Genomic DNA, 22,611 nt, shown 5'->3' with positions numbered 1-22,611 from the left:
CCTGGTCACAGGTCAGGGAGAGCTTTAAGGGGTCGCCACCCATGGACTCCCTGTGGGCAGTAGCAGAGCTGGACAAGAAGACTGGTCTTCAGATTCCCGCGAGAGTTTCCTCTTGGGACAGAGAGTGTGACAACTTGGGCGGAGGAGGAGGAGAAGTTGTTGAGTCGTGTCTGACTCTTAGGACCCCATGGACTGTAGCCCGCCAGGCTCTTCTGTCCAGGGGATTTCCCAGGTGAGAATACTGGAGTGGATTGCCATTTCCTCCTCCAGGGGATCTTCCCGATCCAGGGATCAAACCTGTGTCTCCTGCCTAGACAGGCAGCTTCTTTACCACTGAGCCACCAGGAAAGCCCTGAGAAGGAGAAGAGGGGACCATAAACCCAGGAGGACCCAGCTTCAAGAAATCTCTCCGAGGAAGGGTGAGACACAGGCCAGCTCAGGGTACACCAGGGCAAAGGCAGCCTGGGGAAGAGATTGAATAAATGGCAGAAAGGTGTCCAGTCCACTCAGGACTGGGGTGGGGGGCTCCTCCCCCCAGCAGATGCTCCCAAGGCAGAGACCCTCCGGCCCTTGACTCTGGCCATCTGCGGTGCCCACACCCCTCCCCGGCGAGCAGGTGCCTTTATTTACGATCACCTTGGAAGGGTCGAGCAGACATATGTTGCTGAGGGTCGTTTATTCTTGTTTATAAAATTTATGGCTTTACCTCGATTACACACTGTCAAAACGGGAAGGATTGGCCCCAAAGTCTCTTACCGCATGACTGCCTCAGACGTGCGTACATCTGTTAACTCCATAGGAGCTGTAGAGGGAAATAAGGCTGCCGATAACTCAGAAGCTCGCTGTCCCGTCAAGAGGTGGGGGCTGCGGGCCTTGAGAAGAGGTATCCAGGCGCCCACGTGGAAGGGGAGCGGGGTTGGGGTTTGCTGGGGGCCGCGCCAGGTGGCATCGGGACCCTGGCCCTGCCTGGTGACTGGATGCCCTGGGTGACTGGGTGGAGGGGATTGGGAGAAGAGGAACTGGAGTCCTGGGGCCTTCGGGGGTCTGGCTGCAGGACCGGCAGCTGGAGAGAGTTCCGAGCCTGTGGATCTCCACCTGCAGACGTCAGCGGGGAGAGAGAAAGGCTGACTTGGCGCTGTTGGGGGGTGGCATCAGGTTCGACCTCTCAGAAGGGCGCTCTGGCAATGCCTATCCGAGTTGTGGAAATGTGTGTCCTTCTGGCCCCACAACTCCACGTCTGAGAATTTCTCCGAAGGAAAGAGATTCATCAATGGAATCACAGGGTGGTTGTTGGTGACGGTTTTCAGTGCTTGCTGCTCATTAAAGAGAAAAATTGGAAACAAATGCCCAACAATAGGGAGCTTATTATTCAAGAAGGGATATTTAACAGTAAAGGACTGTAAGAAATATCATAAGCTACTGAAAAGGAAGGTACCTATACTTTTATTACTACGGAAAAGTGTTCACAATCTATTAAGTGGAAAAAAAAAACCCAAGTTATAAAATGAGAGGTATAGAATGATCAAAATCCTGTAAGAGAGATATATAAGTGTAAATATACTAGAGTATAAAAAAAATGCAAGGATCTGTTCCATATGTTAATAATGTGTGTGTGTGTGTGTGAGTCACTCAGTCGTGTCTGACTCTTTGTAACCCTGTGGACTGTAGCTCGCCAGGCTCCTCTGTCCTTGGAATTCTTCACGAAAGAATACTCGAGTGGGTTGCCATCCCCTTCTCTAGGAGATCTTCCCAACCCAGGAATGCAACCTGGGTCTCCTGCATTGCAGGCAAATTCTTTACGGTCTGAGCCACCAGGGAAGCCCTATGTTAATAACACTTACCTCTAAATCACAGGATTATTGGGTGGTTTTAGCTTTCATTTTTGTATGAATTTTCTAATTTTTTTTTTTTATGATGAATTTGGGTTAGATTTGACAGAGGCTTACTTGTGTGACAAACATAATTTAAAAAGTGTAAGGAAACTGACAACTGCTTTCCCTGCCTATAATAAGTCATTTACCTCCCTCGGATGTTTAGAGCCAAGAGCACAGCCCCAGGGGAGGGCAGCCACCAGTAACCAAAGCCACAGGGCCTCTTCAAAGACTAGAAGCCCAGAGACTGTGCTCTGAGTTTGTTCTGTTGGGGACAGCTGGCTGTCTGGAGAGCAGCCGCCTCCCATGCAGCCTGTGTGTGGACGTTTGGCTTCCATTCTAGGACGACAGCAGAGGGAAGAGAAATGTTCACAGCCCTGCTGAAGGGCCCCCCGGTGGGGCATCACGCCAGCTTTTCACAGGACACTGGCATCCTTCTTTCTCCTCGGTTGCTTGCTGCATCTTTGACTTGTACAGAATTTGAGAGGAGACAGCAGACTTCCACATTCAATCATCTTGTGTGCATTTTCATCCCGCGTTATCACCTTGTGTTCACCTGGACAAGCTGGTGCCCTGACCCGTAGAGGAATGACTCCTAGGTGCTGCAGTCAGCAAGTGGAAAAACCAGAACTCCACCTCAGGCCTTCCAGGGCAGAATCCAGCTTCCTTTTTTCAACTCTGTTCTGCTGAGACAGGGCTTATCCCAGAGACAGCAAGAAACAAAGCCAATTCCGACTGATCAGCAGTGGCTGCCTGAGGGGCTGCGGGAAGAAGGAACCTGAAGCTGGATCCAGATTCCGCAGGAACGAGTTTGGTAATCCATTAGTAATGTCTGCCATGACTTGCTACGGAGGTAATGGAATAAATCGTGTGTGTTTGACATTTCTGAATCTTGGGCCAAAGCCCTCACAGATTTCCAAAGTGTGGGGACCTCAGAGGTAGGTATGGATCTTCAGGCTGCCTTAGGGTTCTCCCAGCCCTATGGGCTCCCAAGAAAGCAAACGGGCAGGAAAGGGATTTCTCAGGGCTTTGAGACAACACATCAAGGGTCACAGAATCTCCGAGAACGAAATCCTTATAAATCTGACTAATTGATTAGTCAGCCCTGACGAGCGCACCACTGTAATTTAGAATCTGTAATTACATTTCACATTAAAACATGCAAAGTTAAGATTAAAGCTGGTGAGAAATGGCTTGATGCCTCCCGCCCCAGCCCACCTCCAACCTCCTGCCTCCATCACCCAGCAGGCAGGTCTCCTGGGGGCAGAGGCTGTGGTTCTACAACTGCTTCCTTGGGCTGAGGCAAAAGCTTTGTTCAGGGGGGCACTTTTGGGTTTCTGATTTACAGTGCCCTCCAGCCAAAGACCGCTAAGATTGCACCCATAGTTGGGCATATTGTCTCGTTGCAGAGAGTGAGCACATGATGCAGGGAGCGGGTATCAGAAAGAACTTAGAGGACTCGGGCTCTTGTTGGGTGCTTTGGGGAGGGGTCAAGGAAGCAGAGGTAGTTCTGCGATTGGATGTCTCACTAAGCCCCTAGCAGGAGGGAAGAGTGATGAGGCTAACGCTGTAACAGAGACGCTGGAGGGTCAGGCAGGCACAGCCCCCAACCTGTGTGAGGTCTCCTCGGATTAGACACGCCTCTTCCACAACCCCACTGTGAGTGCTGCAGAGCAGGGTGGTGTCCACGTTCTTCCACCAGAACCGCCAGTGCCCAGCCCAGCCCGGAGCCTAGTAGGTCCTGGGTATCTATTAATATTTGCTGGATGAATGGACTTGGCCTGAACTCCCTGGCAGTCTGGCTTCCCCGGGCCAGCTCCTGTGCTGGGACACCTGCCAGCTTGCCAGGCCCATCTGGCACCCTCTGTAATGGGGACGACACCACCCAGGCTGCAGGGCCGACTTCATGTGGCCCTGCACTGCCCCACGTGGGTGGCGCCCCCCCCTTTCCCTGGGTGGGCCACGGGCAGGGCAGGATGTCAGTGGGGAGACCCGGGGGGAGGGGAAAGGACCATGGAGGCCAAAGCGTCCCTGTGCCCCCCGACTTGTCTCTTTCTGCCTCCTTCAGGCTCCCCTGCCTGCTGCTGGAGGTCCCTCTCCTGAAGCTCCCCCGGGGCTGTTTGCACCCCTTGACTTCTAGCCCCCTTGGCTTTCCCACCCCCAGCAGCCCCCACCGCATGGGGTGTCTGGCGTGGACACTTCCCTGTGGCTGCAGGGCCCGTGGAGATGGAAGGGGGACCTCCCTGGCCACGCAGACGCAGGGCTAAATCCCACTTCCCGTGCTTTTGAGCTGTGTGGCCTCAGGCAAGTGAATCCACCTCTCTGAACCTGTGTCCTCCTCATCTGCAGAACCGAGCAGTGACTCGCCCAGGGCCCAGGGTCCTTGGGTGGATGCAACGTGACTGCTTGTGCAGAGGGCTGAGCGCAGAGCTGGGCTTGGGCGAAGGCAGCTACCACTATCACTATTCATGGCACGATGCCCCTACTCCTGTCCCTGCTGACAGATGTGTTCCAACCTCCCCCCACCACCTCTACCCCTCTGGTCTGGCTGCTTCCTCTGCCCCAGATGCCTCCCTTCCCGTCTCCAGGAAAAAAGAGGAAACCCTCTTTCCAAGTGAAAATGAAAAAACGCCTCCTTTATTGGCCCTTCCCTGCTTAAACTGCTCTATTTGACCCGTGCACTATTTGCTACCACGAAGATGCGCTTTAAGGAGTCCTCACTCCGCCCAGTTCTTGGAGAAGGAACCAGAGGTTCATGGAGGTGGTCAAATCGGTCGCATCCAGTGGGCGGCTGGGCTGGGCCCAGCACCCGTCCTGTGAGCCCACAGCCCGTTTCCCGTTTGTGAGATTCTCAGGACAGAGACAACTATTACTGGGGCGATTTTACTGACGAGGCAAGAAGGTTCACGGAGTTAGAAACTTACCTGGGGTCACTCAGCTGATCTGTGCCCGTTTTTGATGCCAAGGTCAGGGTCCACCTGATGGCTGGGCCGTGGAAGACGGCACCCTGACCCTTGCTCCTCAGCGTGGTCTGTGGTGCGGTGCCCCAGCCAGACCTGCGGAAGTAGGACCTCCCCCAGGGACTCAATGTGCAGGTGAGTGTCCGTGACACTCTGACTTGGCTCCTCTGCAAGGTCCTCCGGGGCCCGTCTTCAGCAGGACTGCTTCTACTGTCACAGAGTGGATGCCAGCCATTTGGTTTCTTGGTAGAAGGTCTGTAATCCCACAGACTCACCCCAGTCCCCCCAAATTCCCAAGGGCTGAGATAAGCACGAAAGGAATGTGGCTGTGAGTCCTGGGTTGGGGAGATGCCTGGCCTGAGCGCACAGAAGCTTGGTCGGGGCTTGGCAGAGAAGGAGCCGTGACCCTGGGGGCTGAGCCCGGAACCCAGCAGGAGATCCTCGGGGGTCCTGCTGACATCAGCAGGAAACAGCTCTGGAGAGGACGCACTTCTCATTCTCCTTCCCAGGGGAGGGTGCCTTGCTTCTTATTCAATGGAAGCCCAGAGAAGCAAAGGGCCTTGCCCCCCCAGCCTCGCAGCAGAGCTGGACACGAACCCAGGTCCAGATGCTCTGAAGGCCGAGGTCTCTCCAGCGCCCTCAGTTAGAGCTGCACTCAGCTGGACTCGGGAGTCAGCTGTGACCTGTTAAGAGCATGTTTGCAACAAATGTCAACCATCATGAGGGTTATAATGAGGAAGCTGTTTCATTCTGACTCCACGCTCCGAAGGCTGGAGAGAACTACGGTTCCTGTCTGGGCCTCAGAGCAGCCCCTTCTCAGAGTTACTCTCAGATTCGTCTCGGGAGGCCGGGTGGCCCAGCTGTCAGGCTTTTAAGACCTCTCCTGATGCTCAGATGCTCAGGTGCTCCCAGCCCAAGGGAGGCAGCGACAATTCCCGGGAGGAGCTGGAAAGACAGGCAGGGTTGAGATGGGTTTTCTGCTGAGTGTAAACCTGGGCTTGTGTGACAGGATGAGACAGGGCTGGTGTGTCCTGCAACTGCAACTTTCGGTAAGGGAGGAAAGCTGAACACACACCCAGAGGAGCTAGAAAATCTCAGTTTGAGCATTATCAAATTATGTGGATTCTTTTCAACAGACACCTGTCACCGTATTATGTTACCGGGTAAGATGTGTGATCCAGGGTGGGGATGCCGCTGGATAGTGAGTGAGAAGGATGGGGTGGGGGTGGGGGACATGGAGGGTGTCTGAGGGACTTGAACTTTGTCTGAAAGGTGACTCTCTTTGTAGAGCAAACCTTCCACCAGCGCTGACCCTGGGGAGGCAGTGGCCTCGGCTGTCCGCCGTCTTGTCCTGAGTCCTCTTCCCACCCCAGGAGTCTTGAGCTCTTTAAGCCCCAGATGCCCCATCACCAGCTGCCCAGGTACTCGGCCGAAAGCGCGCCTTCCTGACATGAGAAACAGAACAGAGGGACTTCCCTGGTGGTCCAGTGGTTTCAGACTCATGAGCTTCCATTGCAGGGGGTGCAGGTTCAATCCCTGGTCAGGGAACTAAGATCCCATATGCCACCAGGCACGGACCAAGGGGAAAAAAAGCAGAACACAGCCACTGTGTGCTGAAATACAAATTTAATAAAGTCTTTGATCATGTTTTAATCCATAAGTTATCTATGAAAACAACCCCCCCCCCCCCACAACTTTTTAGAGCCATCAAGAGCCATCATGGTGTCTGTGAACACCAGCTAGAAAAGTACAGATTCAGGGCTCCATTAGTGCAATACTGCCAGCCGGAAATTAAATGAAATTACAAACTACCCCTCTTCATCAAAAGGGCGAAGCTGACGTTGATGCATAGAAACCACTTTCTGTGATCCCACCCTGGCCGACTCCTAGGGAACACACATCAAACCTCTTCATGTAGGCTGACAATCCTTCTGCCACCAGCATAAATGTACCCACCTGCCCAGAGCACAACACATATATTTAGAAGAGATTTTCAAAGGAACTGAGTGTTTAGACAGTGGCAAGTCCACAGAATCTGAGGTTACTAACATATCTTAAATAATAAATTCCTGTCTGTCCTTAGATTCCTTGCTACAGGGTAAAACACACGCTCTGTTTTTTAAAAGCCTGGGCCTCTAACAAGGCCAGCCTGGGCCTGGGCAGGACGCCGGTACCCAGCTGAGACCCCCTGCCAGAGGCCACGGAGATAGGTCCTGCCTGCTTTGCCGCCAACATGAAGGTTCTTTCTGGAAGGGATTTTTTTTTTCTCTGCTTGGAGGAGAGTTATATGGCACGCCCTCCACTGGCTCCGCAGGGCCAAGGGACCGGGCGCTCCTGACCTCTCATCTGGCTTCAGTCTGGGTGGCCGGGATACGCGGTGAGGTGGGCGAGGGTGCATGGTTGTCCAGACAGACACTAACATGGCTTCTGCCTCGATTCCCTGGATCTGGAGCAAAGTTCTCGTGACAAAGGTGAAGGCAGATGAGTGCAATGGGTTGGAGGAGCAAACGAAGCGAAACACCAAACACCAACCTGGAGTGCCCTCACCTTTCCTCGGCCTCGTGAGCCCCCGTCAGCGTCAAGGGCTCCCGGGCTCCTGGTGCTGAGGAAGGACGGGGAACAAGACCCACGTTTTGAGGACTTCAACCATCTACGGAGTGAAGCCACTGCCAGACGGGCCAGGGACCTTCAGCTGGTGTTTGTCCCTCACTGGACCGTAAGGGTGGCCGACAAGCAGCCAGCGCCCGCTGGAAGCAGCTGCTCTTAAGGGCCGACGGGTTTTCTCTCCCAAGCTCAGGATGCCGACGTGAGTGCCCAAGACGGGAGTGGGCCGCTGAGGACTCGGGAGCCCCCGAGGGGACAGTGGGCAGGGGACTGCTGCCGCGGGAACACGGGGCTCCCAGGTGGGAACAGCACCCCGAGCCTCCGGTGCCCCATGGTCTCCCCGGCAGGTGCTTCTGCTGCCCTGGGAGCTGGCGGGCCTGGCTGGTTGCAGAGAGGCCACTGCAGAAGGGCCGGAGGTCGGGACTGCCGGGTGCAGAGAGGCTGGCGAGGCCTTACCTGAGTAGAGAGTTTTCAGAAACGGAAGGGAAGCATCTCCCGCCTGGTCGGCTTGGTGGGTTCAGGCCCATGCCCTGAAAACCACTATGGAGCCTGGGGGTTCCTGGGACTTGTTCATGCACGGCTCGCTCAGGAAGTTAAGGACCAGAAACACTCATGAAAAGACCAGACTATCAAAAAGAGAAGCCCGGCTGCGGTCACAGGCCAGGGCGTGAGGCCCCTGTAAAGCAGGAAAGAGGGACCGATGATGGCTGAATCTGGAGGTTTATTTCCAACACCCGCTTCCCGTTAGTGTCACCTGGAGAGCGCTGGGTCGCGTCCTCACGTGAATCCAAGTTCTTGAGGCCACAGGGGCATCTCATGGCTATAGAGAAGGGCCGAGGCTGCCTGGGAGCCTCGAGTCGGCAGGGCGGGGACTAGGAGAGCTCGAAGCCCGTGTTCATGCTGATGGCGTAGCGTAGCTTCTCCCGCAGGACGCTCTTCTTGCTGTAGTTGGGCAGCTTGAGCAGGTTGAAGCAGGTGGAGGAGGTGGGCAGGCGGCCGCCTGGCTCCCGCTTGCGGATGGTGAAGAAGCCCCGGAGGACGCTGCCCAAGGTATCCCCTGTGTCCTGCAAGCATAGCCCACAGCCTTGGGTTGGAGGGGGGGGCTGCCCTGGGAGAGGGTTGGTCTGGTCCCCCCGAGGAGGACAACTGGAGAGATAGGTGCCCGGGAAGCAAGCCTGACTCCTTAGGTCCCCCACAGAGGGGCCTGCATGAAGCAGCTCTGGGAAACAGGGCCTTCTGGTCACCCGCTAACTATCAGTGAACCAATTCTCAAAGAGCCGGAGCACTCACTGTCCACATGTTTTGGTAACAAAACATTTCTGAATGCAGCCTAGCATTTCCTCCCTGATCTTGCCAGCGCAGACTGTAACTCAGGGCAGCCTTCCTTGAGGGTGAAAGTTGTCTGGTATTACCTAAGAGGAGGGCGCAGCGTGCAGACAGGGCATCTTGGCGAGCAGCAACCACTCAGAGACCCCTGGGTTTTCACGGAGGTGAGAAACGTCTAACAACAGCCACCACCCGAGCACCTACTATGGGTCAGATGGCGGCACACGGAACGCGGTTACCCCAAGGGCGTCCACTCTCCCTCTGCAGGGGAGGAAGGCGGCTGCTGGCCTAGGTGTGCAGAGCCGGCAGGTAAAGGAACTGGACTGAGGCCTGCACTTGTCCCATTCCTGAGCCCACATCCCAACCCTTCTCTCACACTGCAGTTCAGACCTGGAACCCGGGCGGCACAACTACGGGAAACACCCCGCAGGTATTCCTTCCCGAGGGAGTCATGAAAAAGGGACCGCCTGGGGCACCGAGGCGCCGAGCAGCCCGCCCTGTAGACACAACCTGGTGAGTGCCCTGCCTGGTCGGTGGGCCCCAGCAGATGACCCCCAGGAGGGGTTGGCCCTACCCCAGCGATGGTATACCTGATCATCCGACACTTCGACACAGCGGATGGAGAAAGGAGGCTTGAGGTAGGCGAATCCCAGGAGCGGGGGCCGGGAACAGCTGGTCACAAACTGCAACAGAAGGCAGGGCCAGCGGTCAGAGTGGGGAGACACTGTCCTTGGGGGAGAGACCACGCAACAGCACCAGGGAGGGGGAAGGAGGAGGCAGGGGGCCCGCTGAGCGCGGCAGGCGAGGCTGAGCTGAGGGCTGAGGCTCCGAAACACGCGTCACACCACCAACAGCTCGCTCGCTCGGCACCTGCCTGCCCACGTGGCAGCTCAGGCACGCCGGCACGAGGCCTGCTGGTGGCAGGGCTGTCCCCGTGAGCGTGGCCCCTGGCCGGCTCTCAGCAGGCTGACCAACACCTGGCCTTGGGCGCCAGTGAGGCTGAGGGTGGACCAAGGTACTGGACGCCCCCAGTGGGGGCTGTGGGCCCAGCATCGCATCCCCGCTGCTGCCCTGGAATTCCTGGCATCTTTCAGATGGCAGTTCCCGAGTCATTTCCCTAAATGACTAGTCCTACCTGGACAGAGGCATCAACCCGCCCAGAAATCCAATGGCTACCCCTGCCCAGGGAAGTGCTAAGAATCCCTTTGCTTTCTTTAGTTCAACATTAGTGCAACACTTTCCCTTCTCGAGGGGCTCCAGGGACCTGCTACTGATAGAGCTGCGCTGGGTATCAAAACTCCATGGCAAGATGAGTGCTTGGGAAGATAAAGGCTTCCATTTAAACAATGTTATAAATGGTGGTGAGAGTCCTGAGACCGTCCAAAAAGTTTGTGTGTTGTGCTTCAAAAACCGTTTTTACAAAAACTATTGACAAGATATATTACTAGCCTAATATCCTGTGTTTTCCACCAGAAAGACTGTAACAACAGACCTGGTTTAGAAGCATTTCCACCCTGAGCTGAGTCCACTATGGACCCGACCCCATCTAACCAGGTCTCGGGCACTGTGTGACTCCATCCGTCTGAAGGATGTGGAGACAGATGTAGGAAGAGTCTGTGCCCCGCCCAGTTCGGGCTGCTCAGGCCAGCTGCCCGAAGCCAGCCAGGGCTGGTCCAGGGAGGGAGGCGTGGTCAGCCTCCTGGGATGGGAGGAGGATCGGAGGGCAGGGGCAGCTGCGGAGCTCTGCCATCATTACATCTGAAGAAGGCATGTCCTCTCCTGTACGACAGTTCTGGGGCCGCCCCCCAACCCCTCCTCAACTGTCTGCAGCCACAGAAAAGGGCAAGCCTAGGACGAGGAACTGCAGGTACGGGGACAGGCCACCCAGAGACACAAACTCGCCTGCCGTGAGGGGCATGAGTGCATGCTTAGGAGAGATCTGCTTTCCTCTTTTCTAGGAGAGGGGGGCGAGCCGTGCTGTATGTTGGCAGAGACTGTTTGATGCTTACAAGAGGCCCTGTTAGAAAAACTGATTCTCTTTTTTTCAATAGGCATGGTTTTTTAAAATTTTTATTTACTTGGCTGCAGCAGATCTTAGTTGTGGCATGTGGGATCTAGTTCCCTGACCAGGGATCAAACCCAGGCCCCCTGCATTGGGAGGACAGGGTCTTAGCCACTGGATCATGAGGAAAGTCCTTGGAAAAACTGATTCTCCTGAAAATTAGCTTCTGGAATGATGGCCCCCTGAATGCAGAGGTAACATATAAACTACCTTCAGAAACATGGCTCTTTCGTCAGGCGTGAAGTCAGAGGCCAGGATATCCCAGAGCCAGATGATGACCCTATGGCTCCCATGGAAACCTCCGTAGTACACCGTGTGCTTCCTGAAAACAATGCAGACAAGGGCTCAGCCACACACGCTGCCGGGCGCGTGCAGACACAGGCAGGCATGGAATTCAGACAAGCAGCACAGTGAACTCTGCCCAGCCTGGGTGACGACCAACTGCTCTTATGTCAGAAGTTCATACCTTAATAACCCCTGGTTCCGAAAGCCCAATGGGCAGAGTGTTGCATGGCAGGCCCTGGTCCTCCTCAGCAGAAGCTGACAGGAGACCCTGAATCACTGTCTCCCAGGACTTCGGAGAGTCCTCCCACCCCAGCCTCAGACTCTGCTTCCGCTTTTCAGTCTCCAGGGAGACAAGGGTTTTGAGGTTTTCTTCCAAAGCAGTTCACAAGGAAGGCGAGATCAGGGAGGAGGAGTCCCTCTGGAGGCAGGACCCTGAGAACCCTCCAAAAGGAGCCCGGTGAAAGAGCAGTGTGCTTTCTGGGAGACCTAAGAATCTCACCCTTGCCCCCCGCACTCGCTCCTTACTTCAGATCTTCCAGATCAATCTCGGCGTTGTCCCCAGAGATGAGTCGCTGCAGCTCAGGGGTCGAGAACATCCGGATCCACTCAGGCTTGATGATGGAACGGAAGCCACTAATGAGGGCAGCTGTCTGGTTCTTGATTTGCGTGTGCATTCGAAAGTGGGCCATCAGATGGATGTAGCTAATTCTGTCACCACCAGGGGAAAACAACGGGAATTAACGGGGCAGGGCGGGTGGGTGCCAACGGGCTGGAAGATGAATCCTGTCGGCTCTGAGGTGTCTTATACAAACACAAGGAGTGCCAGGACATTTCACCAGAACTACGGCGACGAGGATGACAGCTCTCCTGGACGGCCCACGGCCAGCCACTGGGACAGCCTCAGTGTCAAGGGCATCACCTCGTGCACGCCTCCTCAAAGCCAGCGGGTGAGACAAGGGGGTACCACTCCACTGTCAAGAATCACAGCGAGACATGCTCCAGCTAAGGAGAGGGCCCTTCTCAGTACAAAGGGACTTTTATTTCATTTCATCCTCTTGGACATGCACCATTTAAGATACCATTCAGTTCTCCAGAGAAAAACTGTTTCAGGCTGAAACTTTAGGGGACATCCCTGGTGGTCTAGCGGCTAAGACTCCAAGCTCCCAGTGCAAAGGACCGGGATTCGATCCCTGGTCAGGGAACTAGATTCCATATCTGCAACTAAAGATCCTGCATGCCACAACTAAGACCCAGTGGAGCCAAATAAATAAGAAAAGAAAAGAAACTTCGGTCAAAATCTTCCTAGACTGGACAAAGAGTCCAGGCCATGGGAAGGCAGGGCTGCGGAAAGTTTTAACCACATGCGGCTGGCTGACGACTAGGCTCAGGGAGAAAGTCGGAGCACCAAAAAGGGTTCTAAATGGCTGGCCTCCTGGGTCTGCTTTTAGCTCAGGTGCAGCTCACAACACAACGCGATGCCTCGGGCCAGGGGAGAGCCGCTCCTACAGGCTTGCCAGCACGGCCGATTTCTTAGCAAACCATTTACTCAGAGACGGAAGAACGTGAGCCCAGCCCAGGTGCAACTCTCAAAACTCCAAATCCGTACAGTCCAAATAAATCTGTTTAGCCCATGATGCTCAGATCTGAGTTACTGACCTTGAAAATGTCCCTGTTTTAAAAAAGCTTACAGGGGCTTCCCTGGTGGCTCAGTGGTAAAGAATCCACCGGCCAGTGTAGGAGACACGGGTTCGATCCCTGATCTGGGAGGACTCCATGTGCCTCGGGGCCACTAAACCCGTGCGCCACAGCTGCTGAGCCCGTGTGCCGCCACGACTGGAGCCAGTGTGCCTAGAGCCTGTGCTCCACAACGAGAGAAGCCACTGCAATGAGAAGTCCGTACGCTGCGGCTGCAGAGAGTCCCCACGCGATGCGACTAGAGAAAAGCCTGCACAGCAACCCAGATAATAAACATTAAGGAAAAAAGCTTCCAGGGGCAAGCCTGCCCATGATACACTTAAATAGGACTTTTTCTATCACTGCAACTCCTTTCATGGGCTCGCTGAAGCTGGTGATTGACAGTTTTCCATTTTACCAAAAGAGAGTGAGGGAGCCTGCAAGACTTTCCTGGCCAACACCCAGGAAGTGCAAGATCAGGCCTCACCCCGCAGAAGTGGGTCCTGGTGATGCCAGGCCTTTTAAAGAGCCTGCAGAATGGAATGCCCTTGCCCTCATAAAACCTACTGAGGTTTTATGCTAAGAACAGGGAAGAGTTTGTGACATGACTTTCCACGTAGGTTTCCAGGCAGGACAGGAACCTCACTCCAACTGCATCAACCCACGTCCACTGGCTGCTGGACACACAGCTCCAACCATCACCCCTGTGCCACCCCTGGCAAAACAGGGCCACCCTGACAGGGGATACATCTGATGATGGTGGGGTCACTGCTCTCATTTATTAAGGCCCTCTGTGGCACCAGATATCCTGGAAGATACTTTGCGGGTGCTCTCATGTGAAGCCCTCTGAAGGGATGGTTGCAGGCACGTGGTAGGCAGGCTCAGGACCCATCCTGCTCTCTGACACCCCCAGGTAGCTTCCTCCCAACCTGTGGTCCCTGATCTTTCTCAGCTGTCGTCACACAAAGGCTCTGAGGCCAAGAGCCAAAACTGCATGATAAGAATCAATCAATCGTGATGATAATTTGGTCCGCTGTACTGACAGTCTAAATAAAAGCTACCTGAACGCAAGGACTGACCGATCCGACCCAAGAGGGACGTGATGCTGGGGACAGCGGCTGTGACGTGCATCTGATCCCCATGACTCACCAGGCAGGGCTAAGCTCTCACCCGTCACCGAAGTCAGTGAAACTCAGATGAGCAGTTCAGATGCTCAGCTGAGCCTGCTGACAGGAGACTGACAGACAGAAGGGCCGATACTGACTCTCTGTGCCGGGTCCTACGATCAATTAGGCAAGAACAGGGCTGGGTGCAGACATGCCTGGAGGGGCTTTGATCTTAGGGACCACTGATGATAGACTTATAAAAGGATGCTTTCTGGGACAAGGTTGTCTGGCCTCAGGGTCTCCCCATGACTGCGGACCTGTCTGTTGCATCTGAGTTCATCACTGCTGTCTTTTCAAGAGCAGCATTTTATACCACGACCACACACCCTCGTTCCAAAATGATCTGCTCCTTCGAGGAGTCTTTCCGCTTCTTCGCCCTCTGGGTTCAGGACTGCACACCCAAACGGCTCAGAACCCATCTGTCTGCATCTACAGCCGTCATTAAATTCCTAGGAACACTGCTGCCTGGGTGCCTCTGACCTTAGAAGTGCTACTGCAAAAAAATAAATTGTCAATTCTTATTCTGCAAATCGAATTTAATATGACTTCGGCCTATGAACTGTAACCAGTAAATTCCATTATGTTATTTATGGCCTCTTTCTACTTCAATCTATCTTAATAAATTATCAAAGTAAGCCTGGAGAGCCAGAATGAAGTCTTTTCAAGTGGTGACCTTAAAAATCTAATTGCCATACTCACTTATTTTCATTTGTAACAGGAATGGTCTTCCCTCCAGGAACCAGTTCATGGCAAACAAGCTGGAGGAAAGGAAGGGGAGCAATTATTCAAGAGATTTCTAATGAGGAAATAAAGCTTCCCGAAGACGAAAGGCGCAACGCTGACATCCGTAATAATCACAGGAGGAAGATGAGTCGTGTGTGGGAACAATCATTTCCACAGAAAGTCAGGGCTTAAATATCAACAAGTAGGCCCTGCCTGATCAATAGGAAGGTTTCTTCTCATCTCATCCTCGTTCACACGTGTGTATTAAGGCTGCGGGGTGTCGTGGAGGGGAAGGTGTTAGTGAAGAGCACAGGAAGACGGGTAAATAAACAGTGGCATGCTGACCATGCCTTGGAATACAGCGGCGCTGTCAGAAAATATGATGAAGACATGACCCTGGTCCCAAGAAGGACTCATTTGACAAGTGGCATGTGTTGAGCTAAGGAAAGTGTGCTCAGGGAGACGCAGTGACCCTGCTAAGGCCCTGGGAAGCTGGCCTCGTACTACGAGCTCCAGGGCAGCCCTCGGACCATGTGCACACTGGGGCTCGTGCAGGGGCCCAGGGATCCAACTGGAGGGGCCGGGAGCCCTGCAGGGGAAAGGAAGACAGCGAGTCTAGGGGGAGCCCCTCTGCCACCATGACTTCAAGGGTCTTTTTTCTTTCCCCTGCTCTGCTCTCCGTGCCGAGAAGAAGCAAGGACAGGATTCTGTGAGAGGTCCCTCCTGTTGGGTGGCTTTGGCCCTGTCCCAGTCCAGATCCTCCATTTGGAACAGCTAATCCTCACCATGGTAACGAAAAGCGGGAGTCACTGTTCCCTCGAGAATAACCCCGAAGTGCACTGGGAATAGAGCAGGGTCTCTGTGGGGGGCCGGCAGGTCCAGGCTGGGTCATGGCAGGGGGAGGCGAGCACCCGCCCGCCTGGCAGTGCGGGGGAGGGGCTGGGCAGGCAGAGGAGAAGGATGCACAGACGGACAGAGCCCCAGTCTGTGGGTCTCCTAGGGAAAACACCAGAGTAGGGCAGGTCTCAAGATCGGGAGCTGACTGTGGCTCAGATCATGAACTCCTTATTGCCATATTCAGACTTAAATTGAAGAAAGTAGGGAAAACCACTAGACCATTCAGGTATGACCTAAATCAAATCCCTTTTGATTATACAGTGGAAGTGAGAAATAGATTTACGGGACTAGATCTGATAGACAGAGAGCCTGATGAACTATGGACGGAGGTTCATGACACTGTACACAAGACAGGGATCAAGACCATCCCCAAGAAAAAGAAATGCAAAAAAGCAAAACGGCTGTCTGAGGAGGCCTTACAAACAGCTGAGAAAAGAAAAGCTAAAGGCAAAGGAGAAAAGGAAAGATATACCCATTTGAATGCAGAGTTCCAAAGAACAGCAAGGAGAGATAAGAAAGCCTTCCTCAGGGATTAATGCAAAGAAATAGAGGAAAATAATAGAATGGGAAAGACTATAGAGATCTCTTCAAGAAAATTAGAGATACCAAGGGAACATTTCATGCAAAGATGGGCACAATAAAGACAGAAATGGTATGGACCTAACAGAAGCAGAAGATATTAAGAAGAGGTGGCAAGAATATACAGAAGGACTACACAAAAAAGATCTTCATGACCCAGATAACCACGACGGTGTGATCACTCACCTAGAGCCAGACATCCTGGAATGGGAAGTCAAGGGGGCCTTAGAAAGCATCACTAAGAACAAAGCTAGTGGAGGTGATGGAATTCCAGTTGAGCTATTTCAAATCCTGAAAGATGATGCTGTGAAAGTGCTCCACTCAATATGCCAGCAAATTTGGAAAACTCAGCAGTGGCCACAGGACTGGAAAAGGTCAGTTTTCATTCCAATCCCAAAGAAAGGCAATCCCAAAGGATGCTCAAACTACTGCACAATTCTGTTTATCCCACATGCTAGCAAAGTAATGCTCAAAATTCTCCAAGCCAGGCTTCAATAGTATGTGAACCAAGAACTTCCAAATGTTCAAGCTGGATTTAGAAAAGGCAGAGGAACCAGAGATCAAATTGCCAACATCCCCTGGATCATCGAAAAAGCAAGAGTTCCAGAAATCTGACTATGCAGATCACAACAAACTGTGGAAAATTCTTCAAGAGATGGGAATACCAGACCACCTGACCTGCCTCCTGAGAAATCTGTATGCAGGTCAAGAAGCAACAGTTAGAACCGGACATGGAACAATGGACTGGTTCCAAATAGGGAAAGGAGTATAAAAAGGCTGTATATTGTCACCCTGCTTATTTAACTTCTATGCAGAGTATATCATGCAAAATGCCAGGCTGGATGAAGCACAAGCTGGAATCAAGATTGCCAGGAAAAATACCAATAACCTCAGATATGCAGATGACACCAACCACCCTAAAGGCAGAAAGTGAAGAGGAACTAAAGAGCCTCTTGATGAAAGTGAAAGAGGAGAGCAAAAAAGCTGGCTTAAAACTCAACATTCAGAAAACTAAGATCATGGCATCCGGTCCCATCACTTCATGGCAAATAGATGGGGAAACAATGGAAACAGTGAGAAACTTTATTTTCTTGGGCTCCAAAATCACTGCAGATGGTAACTGCAGCCATGAAAATAAAAGACACTTGCTCTTTAGAAAAAAAGCTATGACCAACCTAGACAGCATATTAAAAAGCAGAGACATTACTTTGCCAACAAAGGTCCATCTACTCAAAGCTATGGTTTTCCCAGTAGTCATGTATGGATGTTAGAGTTGGACTATAAAGAAAACTAAGCACCGAAGAAATGATGTTTTTGGACTGCAGTGCTGGAGAAGACCCTTGAAGAGTCCCTTGGACAGAAAGGAAATCCAAACAGTCAAACCTAAAGGAAATCAGTCCTGAATATTCATTGAAAGGACTTATGCTGAAACTGAAACTCCAATACTTTGGCCACCTGATGCAAATGATGTTGGGAAAGATTGGAGGCAGGAGGAGAAGGGGATGACAGAGGACGAGATAGTTGGATGGCATCACTGACTCAACGGACATGAGTTTGAGTAAGCTCTGGGAGCTGATGATGATCAGGGAAGCCTGGTGTGGTGCAGTCCATGGGGTCGCAGTCAGACACGACTGAGCGACTGAACTGAACTGAGGGCAGGTCTCAGGGAGCCAAAGGAGGAAGCAGGCAGAAAGCCCAGCCAGAGAAGCCCACGTACCTGACCCATGACATCCTCGTCATATGACAGTGTCAGGCCCAAGTCAGCGATGTCCCCGTCGTACCGCTAAAGCAACAGAGAAAGGGACGATGTAGGGGCTGGCGAGTCCTGCACCCCCGACAGCTTTAACACCCCCCTCTGACGGTGTCTGCTTGGATGGCTGCCACTGTGGCTGCCATGAGACTTGAAGCAAAGGAAGGGGCCCCTCATCCCCTGCAGGAAGGCAGCTGTGAGCGTCAGTCTCGGGAGGAAGTGCTCAGACACAAGGGCCTGCCGCGACCAGGGAGTGGGCCGAGCCCCCATGGCAGGCGACCCCGCCCCTCCCACGACAGCCGGGCAGAGCTGGAGCCTGTGGGCATCCCTTCCCCGAGACTCTACGGGCACTCAGCCAGGCCATCCCGCCTTCCACACTGACCTTGATGGATGTGAGGTTTTTGTAGAACTCTGAGTCCAGAGAGGGCAGCTCATCCACAGAGCTGTAGAAGACGCTGTGGTGGTGCCCAAGCAGCTGGCTCAGGAAGAAGGACGCGAAGGGCACGTCGACCACGATTCCCTGCCAGAGGAGGTGGGAGCTGCCGCCTACTGCCCGGGACCCCATCTCATGATCTCATCGGGGCAGCTCGGGCTGCAGAGGGGGCTCCGAGGGCCCCAGGGACACCTCTAAACACTGCCGAGATGTTCACTCTGGACGACGATGCCCCCTAGCACTTACAACACCGCTGAGTGCCTCCTGGGGACCTCACGGCACAGTGGTTGAGGGCCTCGGCTCTGCAACCTCACAGCTCAGCCATCAAACCCCAGCTCCGTGGCTGCCAGGCCACGGGGCACCAGCTTGCTCATCGGTAAATGCACACCAGCAGAGCCTCAGCTTCCAGGGTTAATCGAGCAGGGTGGGGGAATGCTTCCAAGAGGAAGGGTAGCCGAGCATGAGGCCCTGAGTACAAGGCCTGCGGGTGTGCTCCAGGGCTGGGATGCAGGTCTGGCCACAGGAGGGTGTGTGAGGGAGGGGGTGAGCGGGGAGGCCGGGGAGGCAGCAGGGCCCGACTGGGAAGTGCTCATGAGCCTCCTGGAGCCTGGACTCTCTCCCGAGCCCTGGGCGGGCTCCCAGCAGGGACGTGTGGACCTGTACCTCCTGTGAGGAATGGTTGGGAGGCGGGGACATGGCCAAGACGCCCTCACAGAACACTGGGAGTGTGCAGACCGGGGAGACAGAGATGGGAGAGGCAGGCTGACTCCACGACACCCTGTCCTAAGGATCACGAGGGGGAAGTGAGTGAACACAGGCCGCTCCTCACTGGGCCCGGGGTGTCCTTGCTGCTGGAGAGGGAGGAGGCAGAGACTCAGCCCAGCAAGTGGGGGAGGACGTTTACAAAGCCAGGAAGTCGTGCCTTCAGCTGGCCTAGATGCTTCTGGGTCTCGTCACAGCTACACATTCGAAGAGGAAAAACACGGCAAACGACCGGGGAGGGGGGCCTTGGGATTTTGCTTGCTTGTTTTGTAAAAAAGGGGGATCAACTGAGGAGTGTTACCATTTTGCAGATGTGGAAACTGAGGCAGAGACGGGGCCTAGGACACCTAACCAGTCCAGGCAGGAGGACTGGAGGGAACTTGGACTCAGACGGGGCCCCTGACATCATCATAGCGGGCACTGAGGCCGTGGATGGGGCTGTTTACACAGGGGGAATGATGGATTATTCAAGACTCAAAGCACTTTTGGCCCACATGGCCACATTTCTCAGCCGGGCCTGCAGTGGGCTGTGCCTCTGGAGAGTGTCCTGGCCTACCCGGCCCCTGTGAGGGGTGGGATGTGAGCGCTGCTCAGGGGGTGGCCCCTGGGGTGAGGAGGGAATGGTCCCCTGCCCCTATGGAGTCCACTGCCAAGGCCACGAGGACAGGCGGTGATGGGCTGGAGCGGTGGCTTTACTTCCTTCCTGGGTAGCAGGACCAGAAGGGCTGAGGACCCAGCGCCACCTGGAGGCAGTTCTGATGGCTGGGGTGCGGCTCTCAGGGGAGGGGGACCAGGAGCCAGGTGGGCTCCCGGGGCGGCTGGGAAGTCCACACCACCCCAAAGCCACGACACCAAGGAGTGGAAGCTCAGACACCCACCCTCCTAGTAACAGTGATGCTGGCAGCCCTGACCTGCCAGCCACCAGGGAGGTGTTCACCTGTATCAGTTCACTTACTACCTCTAGCACCCCAATAACCAGCTCTCTCACCCACCACCTCACTGCTGAGAACATGGTTGGTGTTGGTCCCTGTCCCTGTCCTTGACTTGAGCTTCATGACAGGTAATTGCCACTACATGCCAGGTCACCTCCACGTACACGAAGCCCTCCGTACTTACAACATTTTATTTTCCATTTCAGCTCAATGGATGTTTACCTCGTACACCGCCTTCCCCAGCATCTTGCCCACAAATTCAAAGAGCTGCAGGTAATTCTCATGGATGTAGGACGTGGGCGAAGGGTAGAGTCTCTCGTCTCCACTGGTCGTCTGCAAGGCAGAAGGACGGGGAGGGGCAGGGAGGTGAAATGCCTCCACTTTTCATCTCTCACCTTGAATCTGGCTGCCGTCCACCACGCACTCGCACCCTTTAAATACCTTGAACAGGTTGAGCGCTGGGTCGAACACTCTCTTGATGATCTCTTCCAAGAACTCCTTGAAAACACCGTCTTGGTCAATCCCGGCCTCATCCACCCCGAGGTCGTTGACAAACTTGACTCGGATGACGCCCTTCATGGCGTGCTGTGAGAGCTGCCGGAGCTGCTCATAGCCGTCCTGCGAGGGCAGAAATATAGTCCATTAGGAACCCAAGGCCCCCTGTATAATGCAGGGCTCACTCCTCAAAGCTCCTTCTCCCCCGAGTGCAGCCTTCCCGGCGTTATTACTAAATGTGTCAGGACACAGGGGGCGTGAGGAGAGCCTGATAGAAGAGGAATTAATTTTGGGGGACATGGCTTTACCACTCTTGGGCAAGGGGAGATTGCCCTCGGGAGGGTGCCTAGCAGTGAGATGGACAAATTAGACCAGATGCGTGACGGCAAGCTCTTGGTCATCAGGATGGGAGAGACGAAGACACGAGAAATGCTGGGAGATGAATAAAAGAAGTCTCTCACCGCTCAACTCCTGGTACCTCTGCCCAGATCAGGAGAGGCTGAGTCCTGCTGAGCTTACGTTAGAACCTAAGGGTGCTGGGGAGCCACAGAAGGGTTTAGGCAGAGAGTGACACAGCTGGCTTTGTGTCTTAGGAAGATCTTTCCGTTGGAAGCAGAGCCGAGGGCTGGTGGGAAGTGGGGAGATGGGTGCAGGGGCGATGATGGGCCTGGAGGGCAGGGGCAGCGGGAGGAGAGGCCTCAGCACCTCCAGTTTGCAGTCCACGCCCGAGACGGAGCCATCGGGCACGTATCCCTGTTCAGAACCTAGGATGTGACGTCAGTGTCCTCCTGCTAGATAATCACCACACCTAGTTTCTCTCTTGGTTCTGATCTGCTGAGGTCTTCCTGTTGCCTGATCCTGTCATCGAATGGATTCCTGGCATGTGGGCACTGATGGGCAAGCTGCTTAGGCTTTCATTTCGGAGAGGTGACTATAAAAAACAGTGCTCGGGACAGGACAGGGCCCAGGCGGTAGTCCTTTGGCCTGGCGTGAGAAGCCCCACAGCTTAACCAGGGACAAACCTGTGTCTTCAGATACTGTCCCAGAACAGGGTACAAATCAGTTGCCATGTCCGTCCTCTTGTGCCCCCCGCCCCCCACACACACATTCCCCACCCTCAGTCTAAAGAGCTGTGACCGCGGATGCTCCGCTGACACCAGACAGGCCCGCTCCACGGCGCCCGCTCGCCCGCTCGCCGGCCCACCTGCTTCCTTGTCGCCGAGCACAGAAGGCTGGGACGGCCAGACTTGCTCTGAGGAGCCCTTCCTGCCGACTACGTTTCCTCGTGCTCACCTACTGACCCAGCGACCGGGTCGCAGGCCCCCCATCTTACTCTGGAGGTAGACTCCGAAGTGGGTGAGTAAGGAAGAAAAGTTACCTCTGAAGTCCCCTGAAAGAACAAGGACTTGATTTTGAGTGCATGGTCCTGAAAAGGACTTTTTATGCCCATGAAATGTGAAAACCACTAAGTTGAATGAAAAGAAGAGAAAAACAGGAAGTCACCATGCAGTTGCAGGGGCTTTTAAGTCATTCCACCTAAATGTAAGATAATGACCTTGGCACTGAGTAGGGGATGGGGAGAGAACCCTAACAGGCCCCGCAGGAAATGCAGTTTCTCCACTCTGCTCTAAACGATGCCTGACTAACTTTGTGTGCGTTAGGTTAGTGTCACACAGATGGAACAAGATGGTCCATGTGAAAGCTCTTAGCAAGCAGTCAAGCTCATGGCCGGCATGCCAGGAATGCTTACTGGACTCAAATCTCGATTTTGATGGACCAGCCCCACATCAGCCTCCCTGTGAAACCCTGGAGAGAGGAGTTTGCCGCCTGCCTTCTCTGACACACCTCCTACTGCACCCCACTGCCCTCTCTCGAGGAGCCCATCTGCGCCCCAAGCGGTGAGGCAGGGGGCAGGGCAATCCTCTTCTCTTCTGCATCTCAAAGGGCAGATGCCCAGAATGTGGACAGGGGACAGGAGCACCGGCTCCCACGCCCAGCTCTGTCGCTGAGCTCCTCTGGCCTCAGTCTTGCCTCTGATGGGGCGAGGCGGAGGAGGGTGTGTCTACGGTTCCTTCTAGTTCTGAAACGCTGG

General features: G+C 54.2%; 1 protein-coding gene across 4 annotated transcripts in view; it reads right to left on the bottom strand.

Moving 5' to 3' along the window:
- Positions 1 to 8,138: 8,138 nt before the first annotated feature.
- Positions 8,139 to 22,611, bottom strand: part of UBE3B (ubiquitin protein ligase E3B) — a 46,811-nt gene continuing 32,338 nt past the window's right edge. For all 4 annotated transcript variants that reach the window (XM_061141708.1, XM_061141707.1, XM_061141709.1 and 1 more), the window contains 9 exons: positions 20,466 to 20,642; positions 20,247 to 20,357; positions 18,280 to 18,417; positions 17,865 to 17,930; positions 14,648 to 14,706; positions 11,634 to 11,816; positions 11,034 to 11,145; positions 9,352 to 9,444; positions 8,139 to 8,499 (listed from right to left, as the gene is read on the bottom strand). In XM_061141708.1, coding sequence (XP_060997691.1) covers positions 8,308 to 8,499; positions 9,352 to 9,444; positions 11,034 to 11,145; positions 11,634 to 11,816; positions 14,648 to 14,706; positions 17,865 to 17,930; positions 18,280 to 18,417; positions 20,247 to 20,357; positions 20,466 to 20,642 — 1,131 coding nt within the window. In that variant the 3' untranslated portion in view covers positions 8,139 to 8,307. The remainder of the gene's footprint in view (positions 8,500 to 9,351; positions 9,445 to 11,033; positions 11,146 to 11,633; positions 11,817 to 14,647; positions 14,707 to 17,864; positions 17,931 to 18,279; positions 18,418 to 20,246; positions 20,358 to 20,465; positions 20,643 to 22,611) is intronic.

This window comes from Dama dama, chromosome 5 (genome assembly GCF_033118175.1).
Source record: "Dama dama isolate Ldn47 chromosome 5, ASM3311817v1, whole genome shotgun sequence".
In the NCBI taxonomy this organism is placed as follows: domain Eukaryota; kingdom Metazoa; phylum Chordata; class Mammalia; order Artiodactyla; family Cervidae; genus Dama; species Dama dama.
Note: the sequence above shows the minus strand (reverse complement) of the source record. Positions and strands in the feature narration are given on the sequence as shown.